Source organism: Loxodonta africana, chromosome 10, assembly GCF_030014295.1.
Source record: "Loxodonta africana isolate mLoxAfr1 chromosome 10, mLoxAfr1.hap2, whole genome shotgun sequence".
Lineage (NCBI taxonomy): Eukaryota > Metazoa > Chordata > Mammalia > Proboscidea > Elephantidae > Loxodonta > Loxodonta africana.
In genome coordinates this window covers 13,670,986-13,688,307 of record NC_087351.1, presented here as the reverse complement: position 1 = coordinate 13,688,307, position 17,322 = coordinate 13,670,986, and the positions used below count along the sequence as shown (strand labels likewise).

At 56.0% G+C, this 17,322-nt stretch overlaps 1 protein-coding gene across 18 annotated transcripts in view; it reads right to left on the bottom strand.

Annotated features, from left to right (window-relative positions):
- SPTBN5 (spectrin beta, non-erythrocytic 5) overlaps positions 1-17,322 on the bottom strand; it is a 64,345-nt gene extending 47,023 nt beyond the window's left edge. For 7 of the 18 annotated variants that reach the window (XM_064292118.1, XM_064292130.1, XM_064292131.1 and 4 more), the window contains exons 1-12: positions 16,805-17,320; positions 13,592-13,770; positions 13,193-13,360; positions 9,278-9,394; positions 6,690-6,847; positions 5,456-5,684; positions 3,775-4,406; positions 2,125-2,263; positions 1,797-2,029; positions 1,412-1,565; positions 1,087-1,287; positions 793-999 (exon numbers count right to left, since the gene is read on the bottom strand). In XM_064292118.1, the coding sequence (XP_064148188.1) occupies positions 793-999; positions 1,087-1,287; positions 1,412-1,565; positions 1,797-2,029; positions 2,125-2,263; positions 3,775-4,406; positions 5,456-5,684; positions 6,690-6,847; positions 9,278-9,394; positions 13,193-13,360; positions 13,592-13,770; positions 16,805-16,814 (2,427 nt within the window). In that variant the 5' untranslated portion in view covers positions 16,815-17,320. Of the gene's footprint in view, positions 1-792; positions 1,000-1,086; positions 1,288-1,411; positions 1,566-1,796; positions 2,030-2,124; positions 2,264-3,774; positions 4,407-5,455; positions 5,685-6,689; positions 6,848-9,277; positions 9,395-13,192; positions 13,361-13,591; positions 13,771-16,804 lie in introns of all 18 variants that reach the window. The other 11 variants (XR_010323108.1, XR_010323109.1, XM_064292127.1 and 8 more) reach the window with 6 other exon arrangements.

Below are 17,322 nucleotides of genomic sequence, written 5' to 3'. Positions count from 1 at the left end.
AACTATGAAACTTTCAGACCTCAAGGGGATGTGAGGTGCCAAAGAACAGGTCAGTGCAGGCTGGGACCAGAACCCAGGGCTCCTGTTTTCTAGCCAGCAACTGACTCCTCTGCCAGGTGCCTCCTGAGTTACAGAGGACCTGAGCTGCAGCTCAGTGCGTGGATGGGACACCACTGGGCAGAGAGAAGGAGAAGAGGTGCTGGGCAGGAAGAAGCATGCTGGTGTGGCAAACAGATCACAGACTGAAGCTCCCTTGGGGCTGGAGGAAGAGGAGGCAAAAATGTGAGGCCAGGGTCTAAGGGCCCTATTGACTTGAGCTACATGAGGCACACTGGCCAGGAATCAAACCCAGGGCTCCCCCAGGAACAACCATGGGTTAGTGATTAAAAAAAAAATTGATTAGGTCCTCCAAAACCCACAAGAGCCAAGTCAGGATGAAGAGCCAAACATTTCAGAATGTCCGAGTGGAAACAGGCTTAAGGATGCTTTAGTCATGAAAGCAAAGGGGGCATTCCTGGAGGAACCTCTTAATGCTTGGAAACCACTGGGCAAAGGGAGCCGCCAACCTGCCTGCCCTTGTGATGACCCCAATATGCTTGGGAAGACAGGACTCCTGTTAACCCTGGGCTGGGGCAGCAGGCAAGACGGTGCTGATGGGGGGCACCCCCAAGCCCAGGTAAGGCAGGGGACTGTCCCATTTTCACCCTCTGTGAGGCCCAGCGGCAACAGACAGAGCATGGGAGATGGTCCCGGTCCCTGCCCGCCCGCCCTATGCCCGCTCCCTGCCCGCACCGTGAGCGACGCCCGGGCAGCGGCCGCCCGCGCTTGTTGGTCCAGCCGCTGCAGCTCGGCCCCGAAAGCCCGTACCGCGCGCTCCAGCCGCAGGTGGCGCAGCATCAGGGCCTCGGCGCCCACCTGGTCCTGCCCACAGGATGTGCTGTCCAGCAGCGACCGCCGCTCGCGCAGCCACGAGGCCGCCTCCGCAGCGTCCGCGAAGTACTGCGGGATGGAGGGACGTGCCGAGGTGGGGATGCGGGGCTAGAAGCACCGGCCCCAAGAGCCCCACTGGTCCTGCCACCGCGGTACCTGCTGGACGAGTAGGGCTGCCTGAAGCCGCGCGCCCAGCCCCGCCACCCGGGTCCGGAGCAGCTGCCACGCGCCTTGCACGGCCTCGGCCCGCGCCCGGGGATCCGGCTGCGTCAGAGGTCCCCTGGGGCCGAGATCGCGCCCCCTCTGCACGAGATCCGCGCACACGTCCCGGTGGCGGAGGACCTGGGCTTCCAGGGCCTATGGGAGGGCAGTGCAGGGCACCAGATGAAGGGAAGAGAAAGGGGAGGGGGCAGGAGTCCTAGGAGGGGCGGGCACAGAGGTGGGGGCCGGCGGGGCCGGCGGGGACGGAGGGGGCGGGCACCTTGTGCTTCTGCAGGGCCGTGGAGAGCTGGCTGAGATCCCCGCCCCGGGCCGCAGTCTCCACCAGCTGCCTGCACTCCCTCAGCCAGGCTTCCTCCTCCTCACAGCTGTGCAGAAACGTTGCCCGCTGCAGGGCCTGCTCCAGCAGAGCGCGCCTGAGGGGCCGGGAGCCGCCGAGGGTCAGTGGAGGGCGTTCCCCACCACGGGACAGCCTGCCCTCTTAGGGTGTTTTTTTCTGGACTACCGAAGAGGTGAGACAGAGGCCCTGGGCGGCATTAAGTGTAGAGGAAGTAGCCCAGTGAGCAGTATTTTAACCTGGGGCAGGCGGTGATTAGGGTTACAGAGACGTTCTGGAGAAAGCAGAGGAGCCGGATCGGGACTCTTACCGCGCCCTGACTAGAGACTCCAGGCCCTGGTGGAGCTGGGTCAGCCCCTGGGCTTTGGCCTGCAGCACCTGCACACTGTCGCCAGCAGAGGAGTCCAGCTGGCTGGTCTGCTGGGCAAGATGGCTGACGTGGGTTCCGTGGGCGGAGACCTGGACCTCCAACAGCTCGTGCCTCTGCAGCCGCTCTACGACTTCTGCCAGCTGCTGCCCACAGGCCGCGGAGCCAGCTGGCACCTGGCCAGAGAGGGGCGGTCATTCCAGACCCAGGGAGCTGGGGAAGGGCCCGCACCCTGCTGTATTCCCCAGGGGCCTGCTAGTCCAGGGCCGACCTGCAGCTCCTTGAGCTGGTCGGAGACCGCCTCCACCTCCTGCAGCAGGCTCTGCACCACCTGGCTGCTTGCCATCTGCTTCCTCTGCCCTTGGAGATGCTGAAGGAGCCTCTCCCAACGTCGGGTGATCTCCATCTGTCTGGAGGAGGTCAGAATAGAGTGGTCTCCAGGGGGCTGGGGCGGAGAAGCTACCTTGGGGTCTCCAGCCAGTGGAGGAGGCTGAGCTCTGTGGAGGGGGCAGGGTCTGTGGGCGTGAGCACCCTGGTAGAGGGACAGCTGGGGTAGTGTGTCCTGTTTTTGGACACAGACCAAGAAGCCAGAAAGAAGGCCTGGAAGGCTCACTGCTTCAGGGCTTCCTTATCCTCCTTTCTAGTCTCCATCACAGCTGATGGTAGCTCCATCCTTCCAGGCACCCCAGCCAAAACCTCAGTTCCTCACTTTTCCACACCCCACATCTGACCTGTCTGAAAATCCTATTGGCACTACCTTCAAAATATATCCAGAATCCCACCACTCATCACCTCCAGCGCTTCCACCCAAGTCATCTCTGTCTTGGATTATTGCAATAGTTTCGTAACTAGTCTACGAGTCTGCCTTTGCCCTTCAGTCAGCTCCCAACACAGCATCCAGAGTAATCATTTTAAAAGTGGGGTCCTGTCACTCCTCTGCTCAGACCCTCTGATGGTTTCCCATCTTTCCCTGGGTAACACCCAGCTTCACTGCCCTGCAAGGCCCAGCATGATCTCTGGCTCCCACCCCTGCACCTCCCGACCTCATCCTTACTGCCTCCAGCCTCCATGCTGTTTTCCCAACGTGCCAGGCGTGCGCTGTCTCTGGGCTCTGCACTTGCCATTCCCTCTGCCTACAATAGTCCTTCCCCTCATGTCTGTATGGCCAGCCCCGCAAACTTCGTTCTGGTCTTTGCTCAAAAGTCAACTTCCCAGTAAAGACTCACCTGGCCACCTGCTCTGAAGTTTTATCCCCTCCAACCTCCCACCTTGACACCTCTCATTTCCCTGTCTCACTTTTTTTTTTTTTTTTAATCACTATTTCACATATTTTCTCATTTTCCTGTTTTCCTTAGTAATGTGTCAGCTCCACAAGGGCAGGGCTTTTGGGTTGTCCTGTTCGCTGCTAAATCTCCAGAACCTAGAACAGCACTTGGGACATAGTAGAAAACAAATTTGTTGCCATAGAGCCAATTCTGACTCATGGCGACCCCATGTGTTGCAGAGTAGAACTGCATTCCACAGAATTTTCAACAGGCTGTGATCTTTCAGAAGTAGGTCACTGGACCTTTTTTCTTAGGCACTTCTGCATAAATTTGAACTGCCATCCTTCTGGTTAATAGTCAAGTGCTTAACTGTTTTTGCCATCCGAGGACTCCTTTGGGACAAAGTAGACACTCAGTAAATACTTGTTGAATGAATTAATAAGAGGCTTCCTGGAAAGGACAATGCTTTATCAAAGGGGGTGATTTATGGATGGTGGGATTTCAGGCTTCTGTGGGAGATAGGTCTTTTTAAAGAGAGCTCTGAACCCATAAATCACCCCTTTCCTCTGTGGCCAGGAGTGGGCATGTGAAAGGGTGGGGTTGTGGTGGGAAAACCTCAGCGTGTTGTGAGGACAGTTCACCTGCCCAGGGCTTACCTGTGGGCCACATCTGCCCAGCCATGGTACCTCTCCTGCCGGAGAATGTCTGCAATCTCGGCTAGGGCCTGGAAGCGCCCTTCCTGGGGCAGGAGGCCAGCCTCCAGCATGCCCAGCCTCTGGGTGGCTGCCTCCACCAGGGCTGGGCTGGCCAGCAGGGCTCCCACCTGGTCCAGCCCGTGTTCCGTGTGCATCAGGAAGCTCTCCCGAAGGACCACCTTTCGCTGGAAGCGCCGGGCCAGGGTTTCTAGCCGCTCCAGCTGCAGTAGTTGCTGCTGCAGGGCCTGGCTCCGTGCAGCCTCTGCCCGCTCCAGCCCTGCCCAGCGCTGGGACAGCGCTGCAGGGCCCAGGCCCTCACAAGGCAGGAAGGGCCTTCGGTTCTGGGCTCGGAGCGCTGTCTGCAGCCGAAAGAGCAGGGCCTCTGTGGCCCCTCGCTGCTGCAGCCGTGGTGGCTTTTCCTGGGTGCGGAAGGAGGCAAAGGCCACCAGTAGCTGGCTCATGGCAGGCAGTGAGTCTGGGAAATCCCGTGCCTCCAGCTGCACCTGCTTCTCTGCAATCCAGCGTAGCAGGTCGGCCACCAGCTGCTCATACTGGGTCTGCAGCTCCTCTGTCTCCTGGAGCTGAAGCAGAATCTGGGGGGGCGGGGCGTGGGATGGGGTCAGAGCAGCACCTCAGGCAGGCCTTGGGACTAAGGCCCTGCCCTTTTTGGATGCTGAGTGCCAGCCAGAGTTCCCAAGATGGGCTGTAGCTCCTTCCCACAGCTGAGGATGCACTAAATTGGGAGGCTACCCTCCAGCCCCCAGAGAAGTGGGTTGGCCTGTGTTGCCCACTTACACCCAGGAGTATGTGGGGGAGCCTCTAGATGTTTGCGGGGAGAGGCTGCGTCTTACCTTCCTCTGACTTCTTTTACCCCACTTGGCTTTCCTTCCGTGTGGAGGCCTTTCAGAGCGCTATTCTTTTGCTGGACCTTCCTTCCCTTTCCCCAAGGCCTACCCCACTAAAGCAGCTCAGCGCCCTTGGCCTGTATCACCTCCCAGCCCCCAACTGAGACACCAACCCTGAGAATGGCCCTCCCAGGCCTCTGACATCACATCCAGAGAGTGAGAAAGCCCTCCGAAAACATGGACTCAGCACGCCCCGACACAGCGGAGCCTCCTCCATGCCTGTCCTTGTGGACCATCTAAGCCCCAGCTCGTCTATAGCCGGTAATCCCATTGGGAGTTTAACAGCCTGAGAGCGCAGGGGGAGGGGCAGGAGGAGGCACTGGCTTCCCCTGGGGGCTCGCTGTCTGCTGAGCACCTTACTTATGGTCCCTTGAAAACTCACACATACCATAAACCAAACCAGTTGCCATCCAGTTGACTCTGACTCATGGTGACCCCGTGCGCGTCAGAGTAAAACTGTGTTCCATAGGGTTTTCAATGCTGACTTTCTGGAAGTAAATTGCCAGGCCTTTCTTCTGAGGCACCTCTGGTGGACTTACGCTGCCAGGCTTTTGGTTAGCAGCTGAGAGCCTAACTGCCCCACCCAGGGACTCCTGAACGCTCGCAATAGCCTTCTATTATCCGGGCATTATCATCTCCCCTTTACAAACGGAGCACAGCAAAGCTAGACCTGTGTCGCCCGCACTCACTGCAACGCCGCCATGGCTCCCTGGGCCGGCCCTGCCTTGATCACCAACCTTAGCGAGCCTCCTCTGAACAGTCTGGCCCTGGTGCAGGCGGGAGAAATGGTGGTAGTAGAGGGAGACGTAGGTCATGATGGAGCGCTCGTCAGGCTGCAGAGCTGCCACGTCCTCGGGGTCCAGCAGCCGGGCAATGCCCAGCTCCTGCTCGGCCACGTGGAAAGCCAGGTGGAGGTTGTGCAGGGGGCGCTCCGGGAGCAGGGAGCTGTAGTCAATCAGGTCTGGCCTGGGCAGGGAAAGGGAAGGGTTCCACACCAGGAGTAATGTATTGCAGACTCCCTCTTATTGGTCATTCACACTTTAGTGTGAATCAGTCTATCAGGCTTCCTCTTGACAGTTATCTGAAAACCTGGCTGGAGGGATAGGGTTTTGCTGGAGAGAGATGGGGGTTAATTTGGCTTAGGGGCCAGAGCCTGTGGGCTGGGGAAGAAGCTCCAAAAGAGCAGGGCATCATCTGTCAGGGAGAGGGCTGTGAATATAATTGAGGGCACAGAGTGGAGAAAGACAGGGTCAAGCAGACCCGGCCAATTCCATGGCATTTCCTTGGGAGGCTAATCAGAGGCCAGGGACTAAGATACCAACCCTGTCTACCCCAGTGCTCCACTCTGGCCTCACCTGCCCTCAGCATCAGAGGGAACATGGGAGAATAGGCAGGTTGAGGACACAGGGCCCCAAGGGACCCAACCCCTGGAGCAGCTGGCTCAGGTGGAGCACTTCAGGAAGAAGGCTGAGGCCTGTCTCAGGGCAGGTCGGGGCTGGGAGGGCACTGGTTCCTCCCACATGCACACATGCACACTCATGCACACACACATGCACATGCATACACTCACGTGCACACAGACATGCACATGCATACACTCATGCACACACACTTGCACACTCACGCACACACACACACATGCACGCACACACATGCACACATATACTCACACACATGCACGCATACACTCACACACGTGCACATACACTCACACACGTGCGCACACACACTTGCATAGCGCACACATACACACACATGCGCACATACACACGCGCACACACACGTGCACACGCACTCACACGTGCACACATACACTCACACGTGCACACATACACACATATGCACACACACACATGCACACACATACACTCACGTACACACATGCACACTCACGTGCACACACACGTGCACACACTCACATACACACATACACACATACACACGCACGTACATGCTCACACACACACACACCTGTGGGCATGGATGAGGGCGTTGAAGCCGAGCCCATCTCTCCAGCTGCAGGAGAAGTCAGTGATGCTCACGTTGCAGTAGCTGGCTGTCTTCCGCTGGCACCAGATCAGCAGAGCTTCCTTGGCAGACAGCAGGGCTGCGCTGGCCCCAAACTCCTCCTGCAGGATGGGGAGTGGGGTCACCATGCTGGAAAGGGGTGGGGAGACAGGAGAGCCTGCGGCTGGGGGAGAGGCAGGCCTGGGTCTCTCCGCCCTGCAGGCACCTGCTGACTTCCTGCTCTTCAGAAACCCGGTTCTGCCATTTCCTCCATGGTGGGGCAGGGTTGGGGGGTAAGAGAAAGATTGTCCTTCCAAAGAAGCAGGGTGGCTCACAGCTACCACTTCAGAGCAGCTGGCTTCGCAGTCACAGCTGCAAACGAAAGCCCCCGTTTGTTGAGCCCTTTTTGGACCAGGCATCATCTACACTACCTAACTAAAAAAAAAAAAAAAAAACTACCTAACTAGGGCCTCAAAATCAGGTGGGGCTTCACTAGACCAGCTCACCTTCACCACAGGCTTTCTGTAAGCCAGGCCCTGTGCCCCACGCACCTCGCTCTCAACCCCTCGCAGCCTATGAAGTTGGCACCATTATTATTTACATCCCACAGAGGACAAAAGGAGGTTCAGGAGGAGAGATGAGGACGCTGCCCAGGGTTCCTCACTCAAGTGGGGAGGGGCTGGACCAGACCCAGGAACGTCCGTGAGAGCCCCCGGGCTGGGAGTGACTCATCTGCGGCTGGGCTCCATTCCCCCACCCTCGTGTGCGTTTCTCTTGATAATTTCCCTTTTTCTGCCACCCTGGGATTCCACATGCCCTCCCTCACCTCCTCTCCTTTCCACTTGACTCTTCTTTCTCTGCTCCTTTCTCCCTCTCCTACTTCTTGGCCCTGCCTTCCATCCTAGTCCCTCTCCCTCCTTCATGGGTACCCTCCTTCCGGACCCTCCTTCCCTTGATCCCTCACCCTCAGGGCCCCCACTGCTCACTTCTCCTCTCCCTCTTCCTCTCACTTTCTCCTCTCCTGATGCTCTCTGAGCACTTCCCCCATCAACCAATTCCTGTTTTTGAACTCCAAATGTCACACAGGGCAGGCTGCATCCCTCTCCTCCCCGGGCATGGGACTTGGGGGGACAGAGCGTGGACACCAGCACAGGGAGGCAGAGAGGGGCCTCAGGGTCCTGGAGCCAGGCTCTACCCAGACACCCCAAGGGGCTGGGCCTGGGTAAGGCTGGGGTGTGGTAGAAAGCCTGAGCCTGCCAGGAGACCGGTTCACACACCCAGGCAGATGTGACCTGGGGAGGTGCTCTGGGGATGAACCTGTGAGGGTACAGGGTCAGCCTGATCCAGAGAACCTCTGGGTCACGCCTGAGATGGCTGCAGACAAGCGGAACCAGCGGGAAGGACAGTGGTCTGGCTGGTCAGGGGATGGTGATGACTTGTTGCTTTGAAGGGAAAGGGGCACTTGAAACTGGTTTGGGGGCCTGGGGAGCTTAGCTTCCTGAAAGGGCCTCAGGCCAGCTAGAAATTCATCCATCCATTCAGTCGTCAGATATTTATTGAGCACCTGCTGTGTGCTAAGTTTTGGGGACCCAGATGGAAAAGGCTCCTACTCTCTGGGGCTCACAGTAACTTCTTGAGTTTCAAGGGTCATCCTGTTTTGAGCCACATTTATGGCTTCTTTTCAGTAGAGTCATTTCTCCTGGTTGGAGTTCTTAACCTACTGGAAATCAATTTTTAAGCGGTGGTTTGGAAACTGTGAAACTATGAAAATTGACGATAAAAAGGACTTTGTGTTTATATCCCTTTCTGATCCAATTGTGGGGAGAAAAAAGAGAGTGGAGGAAGACGGGGGAACACAAGAAAGCACTGTAAGGATACTGGGGACTTTGTAAACCTTCAAGGCTGGGGAATCCTCTGCAACATTTGACTTCCCCCACCAGCACATTCTGGTGTAATGAAAGTTGCAGGGTTTCAAGGCCAAGTGTAGAACAACAGCTCTGGCCCCCTCCCTCCTTCAGTGGTACCCTCCTTCGATCCACCGCCTCCCTCACTCCTACTCTTCCTCTCACTTGGTGGCAGGGGTGGATTAACCTGTAAGCAAGGTATGCACGGGCTTAATTGTGTTTACTTACTGATCTGTAGTGCGCAGTTTCACATGGGTTTTACCACGTCTTTGATGTGGTGAAAACCAGGTGACATTGCACACTCCAGATTTAGTAAGCAAGCACAAGTAACTCTGTGCGTACCTTGCTTATTGGGAAATCTGTGCCTGCTTACTAACGAAAGGCGGGTGCTGGCCAGTCATCTCAGCCCTTCAGTAGTGAGTGCCTTGAAACTCATGATCCCAGCTCTCACTTCAGCAAATGACAATATCACTGACGCTCTGGATTCTTTACCTGTGGTTGAAGAGTGAATGCTGATTTTATGGGCGCCAAGGATCTGCTGTGGGAGCATAGGAGTTGGACGGAACTGCTCTGTCCCCAGGGCCAGAAGTGAGGCCGGGGCTGGGAGGGGCTGGGGCAGGTCACTAGGAGCTGGGGGCCAAGACATACCCTGTCCAGGGAGATGTGGGAAATCTGGAAACGAAGAATGATGACCCAGATGAGTCCCAGGATGAGCGTCCGGTCTCCGTCTACAATGTTCTCTGGCCCAATCAGGGGTATTGGCACCTGTGGGCACAGTTGGTTGGGCTCAGCCACAGAGCCTACGTGCCAGAGAGGACTCCAGCAACTGGCTGCTAGATGGAGGGTCCTGGAATCCATCCTGCCCCAGCCAGGAGTACCTCAAGGGAGATGCAGGCAGGGGGACAAAGCCAGACAAGCAAATGCTTTCTAGGTGGCTGGGGCTTTGGCTCCAAGCCCGTCCGAGGTGCAGCCATAAGTTGGTGAACTGGGTTGGACCGCTGGAGCTGGAGGACTCCTTGTGGGTGAGCCACAGGTAAACTGAGGTGTGTTGGGGTGGGGTGGGGAGGAAATAAGGATCATGACAATGAATGCGTGAACTAAACACACAACTGTCCATTTCCAACTCCCAGGTCATGTCGGGATGTCCAGGGGGTGGTTGGGTGGCCTAGATGAGAGGCAGTGAGGAGGCATCTGAGCCCTCTCCCCACACTCACACCTGAACTTCAGCCCTCTTCATCGTCTCCGAGGGAGTCTGTTAGAAATTCAGATTCCCAAACCCCACCCAATCAGACTGTCTTGGGCCAGGGCCCGGAATCTGTATTTTAGCAAACACCTCCGTGATTCCCACGCACACTAAAGTTGAGAACCTGCTGCCCTAGATCTTGTACCTGAACAGGGAGGATGCAAGGAACCAAGGGGAGAAGGAGACAGAATAAATAAACACCAAAGTCCTCACGGCCTGCAAAGCCACCAGCCCCCATCACCCCTGGCCCAGGACATTCTTTAGTCCCTTGAGATTCTAAGCACGGTCCTGCCGCAGGGCCTTTGCACTAGCTGTTCCTGACAGCTAAAATATCACCCCCCCACCCCCAGATAGCCAAACACTGTCTCTTTCTCTTCCTTTAAGCCTTTACTCAAATGCTGCTCTCTCAAAGAAGCCTTCCACCCTGACCGCCGTATTTAAATGGAAACCCGAGAATGAGTCCTCCCACCCAAACACACATGCCTGAGCTCCTCTCCCTGCTCAGTTATTTTTTCCCACATCACCAATCATTTTCTAACATACATATAATAGTTCACATATTTATTGTTTATTAACTGCCTGCCCTGCTAGGATGTATGCCCCAAGCTGGCCGGAACCTTGGGTGTGTTCCCTGATGTTTCCCAGGCTCTCCGGTAGAGGGCTTGGCACATAGTGGGTAACCAATCGGTATTTATTAAATGAAGACAGGAAGCGGGAAAGACTGTCCGTGAGACCTGGAGGGCAGCTGGCTTCAGCAGCCACCCTTACTCAGGTCACCTCCCTGATCTAAGGTAAAGGGAGTTTCCCTGGGGTGTGGCCTGCACCACCTTTTATCTTAAGAGATAAAAGGGAAGAGAAGCAAGCAGAGAGTTGGGAACCTCATACCACCAAGAAAACAGCACCAGGAGCAGAGGGCACCTTTGGACCCAGGATCCCTGCGCCTGAGAAGCCCCTTGACCATGGGAAGATTGAGGACAAGGACCTTCCTCCAGAGCCAACAGAGACAGAAAGCCTTCCCCTGGAGCTGAGGCCTTGGATTTGGACTTTTAGCCTACTTTACTATGAGGAAGTAAATTTCTCTGTGTTAAAGCCATCCGCTTGTGGTATGTCTGCTACGGCAGCACTAGATGACCAAGACACTGGTATTCCCCTCGGGTACACTTGGCTGCATCCTGACTGGACCCTAACTGATTTCACCCCGTGCCCTTCCCTCTTCTCTGCGGCACACCCGATCCCTTCCGTGTTTACCGCAGCCTGGAGTTGGAGTGTCTGGTCAGTGGGGCGTTGGAGCTGGCTCACACCAGCTCACGAAAGCTTGAAATCAGCCATGGTGGGAACAGTGAAAAAACAGCCGCCGCAGAGGAGGCTCCCTCGTGCGTCAGAGCGGAACTGCGCTTATAGGGTACTCGATGGCTGATTTTTTAGAAGACTGCCAGGTCTTTCCTCAGGTGCGCCTCTGGGTGGACTCTACTGGACGAGTGTGTTAACCGTTTATACCACCCAGGAGCTTCTGGTGGGAACAGTAACACTGTGGAAATTAGGAAGGCTACAAGCCAGGGCTTCTATTGCCCTCCACAGAGCTGGCTGTTGAACACTTACCAGCACACTGATCTGGGTTCAGTTAAACCGTCCCCTCTGAGACTGCCGGCTTCTTGGGGTCAGAGTCTGGACTTTGCTTATTGTACTCCCCAGAGACTGGCATGGTGTGCCCTACTTATGAACAGTGTGTTTGGGGGCAACTCCCTTGGCCTTTCTTGAACACAGCAGCCTTGTGTATAGTGAAGACAACATGTCACTTTCACAGGGCTGTATGTCAATGTGAGGTGCTGCCTGTCAAAGCTCCAGGACAGCTGCAAAGCCTCTGACAAGGGCCGTGGGCTCACCACTCTCCCTAAGTTCCCGAGGGAAGATGGCCGGCTCATGGGGCATTGTCCCAGTGACCAGATAGGGCCTGGTGTCCTGTGGCTGGCAGCTTTCTCTGGGACCACAGTCACTCGCCTTCCCTCTACTGTGGTTTCTTACCTCCCTGGCTTCCCTCCAGCACCCCTGCCTCCCAGGGGGTCCACGTAATCTCCGCTTTAGGGGGATCGGTCCTCCCTATTCCTGGTTCTCAATATAAACGACCCCTGCGTGGCCCCCTAACACAGTCCCCTCACAGTCATGAGGATCTGTTATGGATTGAATTGTGTTCCTCCAAAATATGTGTCATAAATCCTAACGCTTATACCTGTGGCTAGGAGCTCTGGTGGCACAATGGTTAAGTGCTTGGCTGTTAACCGAAAGGTCAGTGGTTCAAACCCACCAGTGGCTCTGCAGGAGAAAAGACCTGGTGATCTGCTCCCATAAAGATTATAGCCTTGGAAACCTTATGGGACAGTTTTACTTTGTGCTATAGGGTCTCTATGAGTAGGAATCAACTTGAGGGCACATAACGACATTACAACCTGTGGATGTAATCCAAATTTTCTTTATGTTGAGTTCGTTATACGTACAGGAGGTGTTTTAACCCAGTCACTTTTGAGATATAAACGGAACCTATTAGGCACAGGAGCAAGCCAGATGCCACATCATGTGAAGATCACCAAGGGACTGAAGAACAGGCACTGAAAAGACACAAGGGCCTTCCCCCAGAGCCTACAGAGAAAGGAAGCCTTCCCCTAGAGCTGGTGCCCTCAATTTGGACTTCTAGCCTCCTAAACTGTGAGAAAATAAACATCTGCTCATTAAAGCTGCCCACTTGTGGTATTTCTATTATAGCAGCGCTAGGAAACCAAGACAGGGTCCCTCTGTGTCACTTGAGCCCCTGCCTCCTTTTAGTAACTATCCCTGTGGCTTTCTTTCAGGTGGCTGTGGCTCCGCCCACTGCCCAGCCCAGCGTCAGGGTTCCTCCTTTTGCCCCCTGCCAGCAGTCAGCCTCCCACAGCCCCACAGGGGGCTCTGCTGGTCGCTTGACCATGGCTCTTGCCCGGCAAACAATTCTGGGTCTCTGTCTTCACATTTAGGAAATGAGAAGGTTAAGAGAACACTAAGGTTCTTTCTGCTCTAAAATCCTGCCTTTCTCTCTTATCACAGACAAAAGCCTATTTCTGTTCCAATAGGGATGATGGTTCAGCTGGCTGGGGGCTCTCCAAGTTAGGGATGTTGTGTAAGCAGGGACGTGGCTTCCTGTACCTCCATATCCTACCTGCCCTTCCTTTATTCAGGCCCCCAACCCTCGGCTTGGCTCTGAGGCCCAGCCCAGCAGAGATGATGGAGCAGTCCAGCCTGTCCCAGCTACCTGCTGTGCCCCACAGCCCGGACGCCCTTGCCCGGGTGCCTACCTTGGCCCTGAGGAAGGCCAGTGCTCGGCTGTTGTTCTCCAGGAAGTGCACACGCAGGCGGCCCCGGTTGGGGGGTGGCAGGGCCTCCCCTGAGATGAGCTCCAGGAGCCGCAGCAGGTGGGTGCCATCACCCAGCTCTGTGTACAGGCTCTGGATCTTGATGCCCACCTGGGAAGGGAGCGAGGGAAGGCGCAGGGTCAGCCCAGCCTCACCCGCCTGCTCCATCCCAGGATCTGGGAAGCACAGCCCAGAGAGAGCTCCCTTGGAGCAGGGAGCTCTGGCCTCATCTTTGCTGTGGAGTCAAGAGACGCTCAGTCCACCCCAGGGGCAACTGGCTAGGGAGCTGGGAGAATGGGACAACGGCAGAGACAAGCTGTGGGGGCGCCCAGCCCCACTCACCCGGCCATGCTGGAAGATGTTGTTGATCCAGTTGGTGAAGGTCTTCTCCTGCATCCGTGTGTGCTGGGCCTGCAGCTTGCGGATGTGGCCCATCTCGTACTCAGAGTCCATGGTGGGACCTGGGCAGGGACAGCTGTGCGTGGCCTCCTGCTGCAGGGCGCTATAGCCCCGAGGAGCTACTGGGGACAGGATGACCAGCCATCAGGCTGCAGTCTTTGAGGACCTGGGGCCTCTGGCCATTTCCCTAAGCCTGGAGATGTTTCTGTGATGGAGGTGGTGTCTCTGCCTAGCATACGGAGACACCCCCCCACCCCCTGGCCAGACTGTCCCCCCATTTGGTGAGTGCTTGTGGCTTGGAGCCTAGGCAGGTAAGGCTCTGGTGCTTCTGGCTGGTGTCCTGCCCTTGAATGTCCCAGGGTCCTCCTTGCCCCACCCTACTTTCAAGATTGTTCTTCTCAGAGCCCCTGCTGCTAGAGGTGACCCTTGGATGGCAGCGATTGGCTGCTGCTTCTTGGGTTGAAGAAGGACAAGGGGGAGGAAAACAGGAAACTGCTCACCTTAGCCTGGACCCTGGAGGAGGTCCACGGGACAGACGGTGAGGGTAGATAAACGGCCAGTGTGGGGAGGAGGGTGACATCAGGAGAGGCCGGGCTAGAGCTGGGGCCACGCCATGGCCCTCCCCTTAGCCAGCACACAGCCGGCCTTGTCCTCCCACCTGCCACAGGGTGGAGCAGACTGGGAGTGGGTGGCTGAAGAATGCTCCAGACCCATCGCTCGAGGATCCCCTTCATTATTCCCCCACCTTGTCCCCAGGTCAGCGTCCTGGCTAACAGGACACAGAGGCCCATGGAATGGTCTCAGGTGGGCTTGCGGAAGCCCCAGAGTGGGGGCCCTGTGGGGTCACTGCAGTCAGAGTGAAATGAGCCTAAGGGCAGGCTGGCCAAGCCTCTGGTTGGAAGACTCTGGGCCCACTTCCCAACCTGGGACTGCCCTTCAGCCCCTGAAGGGGCCTCTGTGGGCACCCATGGCTCAGGGGTTGGGGTGCACTCTGGGTCACTGCCCTCTCATTCGTATCCGGAGAGCACCACCACAGACAGAGAGAAAACATCAGGCCCTGAGCTGAGCCAGGCCTGGCTTTCTGGGCCCTGACAGAAATGCTCACCCACCTCACCTGAGGCTGAAGGGTAGGGTACTCCCTCAAACCTTGGGGGCTATTTTCTGAAGGGTGCTTCCCCTGGGAAGGGGTAACTCAGAGCTGCAAAGGCTGTGGAAAGACAGTCTACTGTAAGACCATGTGAACTCTATGAGGCCCTGTGGCAAGGCACCCACAGGGCTGGCCATATATGGGACACCAAGGCAGAGGGTGCAGAAGGAGCCGGTGGCTCTGTGCTTCCTCCCTGAGTACCCTCAGACTTGAATGGCAGAGGGAAAGTGTGTCCTGAATGGTGGTTTCACAGAACTGTTGGGCTAAGCCTGGACCAGTTGTGGAGACTCCAAGAGGACATCTTCTCGGGGACCCTGTGGCCAAGGCCTGTGATAAGAGAAGGTGCACAGCCTGCCCCGGAGGGCTGGGTAGAGGTGAAGCATGCCTAAACCCCTGGCTATGGTTGGGAGTGAGGGCAATATTGAGGCCTGGTGCTCTTAGGGCATGAGCAGCTCCTTTGCATCTCAGAGGAAATTCCTCTCTGTTCTATGGCCCCTGCCATGTCCCTCCTCCACTGTCTGGCTTCTGGATGCTTGAGATGACCCCTCACTCCAGGTCCAGTCAGTCACCAAGGCTGCTGCTGGCTGTGTCTCCCAGCGTTCCTCGGTCACCCTCCCCCTTTCTATTCCCATTGCCCTCAGGCTCTCATCACCAGTCCCCTAACTGGTCACCCTGTCTTCACGTCAGCCTACACGTGGCCACCCAATTTACCCTCCAAAAGCACCTTTCTGGTTACACCCATGAAGACTCCCCACTGCCTGCTGAGAAAACCTGGAGTCGTCAGACCCCGGCTCAAAGCCTTCAGTTAACCCAACCAGGCTTCTCTCCTCTGCTCACCCCAGGCTGCTCCCCGTGTCCACTCTCCATTTCCTGGTTAGGACCAGAACACTCCTGCCCCGTGTCTGGACTTCTGCTATTCTCTCAGCTTAGAATGCCTTTTCCTATTCCCACTGTCCACATTCCAGCTCTCCTACCAGCCCTGGGTGCCATCCTGCTTATTCTAGAATGTCCCCTCACCCACCTCCTTATCCCAGGGGATGACTGTTCTTGGGTCTCCTCCTATGATGGCCCTTGGCCCTGGGCATCTCATGTGACATCGTGAGCACCGGAGGAGAGGGTAGAACACTGACCTGAGTGACAATTTGCACACAAGTCTCAATAGTACTTGTTGCATGTGAAAGTGTCGAGTGGGACTGGGGACTGCTTTTCTTCCTCCCTAGCTCAACTGCAGCTAAAACCACTGCATAGGCTATGCTGCAAGGGCCAGCTCCTCGTTTGCTCTGCCTGACTGCAGCCCCCTGGTGAAATAAGAATCCTTATTGGTCAGTACACAATTTTGAATTATCCGTGTTGCAAGCAACAGCAATCTCAAGTCGAACTGATGTAAACAATGTAAAGGGAATGTATTGGCCCATATAACTGAAGAGTCTAATAGTAGGAGGACTTTAGGTGAGGTTTGATCCAGCAGCTCAAATGATGTCACCATGGGCCTGGATTTCCTCTGCCTTTCTCAATGTCTCTTTCATTTTCATCCTCCATTTTCATGCAGCAGCCATCCTGACCTCCTTCCTCTGTCCCCAGCGCTCTGGGTAATCTCTGTCATTTATGTTGTACCGATAGTCTCTCTTCTTTACATTGCATGGTTCAAAGAAGAGAGAACATCTTTCCTAAGAGTTGGAGCAACTGTCTGGGGGACATGGCTCTCATAGGCTTGAATCAGGTCACATGTATTTCTGAACTAATTTCTGTGACCAGGGGGTGAAAGTCTAATGGGCTCAACCTAACCAGGGCACCCTTGGAAATAGGGGGTAGAATTTAATCTCACCCAAACCTTACGGAGGAGGGTGAGTGCTCAGCAAAGGAAATTCCAGGTCAAGATCACCAACAGGGTCAGTGGGCGCCAGTGGGAGAACCCCAGATGTCTACACCAGGCAGTTCACTCCTGTGAGGTGTTGCAAGCCACCGGGCACATGCCAGCCACTAGGGGGCTCCACCCCAGCACCACTGACCTCCAGGCATGCGGTCCAGCCTTCTTGCTGAAGACGTCTGCTTGAACTGTGGCAGGCCCGTGTCTCCTTTAAGAGTGCTCAGGGGTGTGGGAGGCAGGGGCTGACCCAGAGCCTATGACTGCCCACAGCTTTTGTCCGCAGCTGCCAAAGTGTCTGCTTTCCTGATTCCCTCCAGTCTTGGCTTCCCACCACTCCCAGTTGGGGCTAGAGCCCTCCTTCCCTCAGGGTCTATTCCTTCTCTGTCCGCAGCAGATGGAACTGCCTTCCTTCTGAAGTAGCCCCATTTTGGGAGCCTTCCCCACCCAGAGAGGACGGAGGGAGAGTCCGGGGTCACAGGGAAGGCATGGAGAAGAGACACACCCACCCCCTAACGCCTCAGCGTCATTTCAAATGGACCCATGTTTTACTTCTCAGACAGCTGGCCCACATTCCGTTGAAAATGAGTAGTCAGTGGGAGAAAAGATGTTTTTCAGAAGTTTATTGGTTACCAGACTGTCTTTCTTGTGTTCATTTGACAT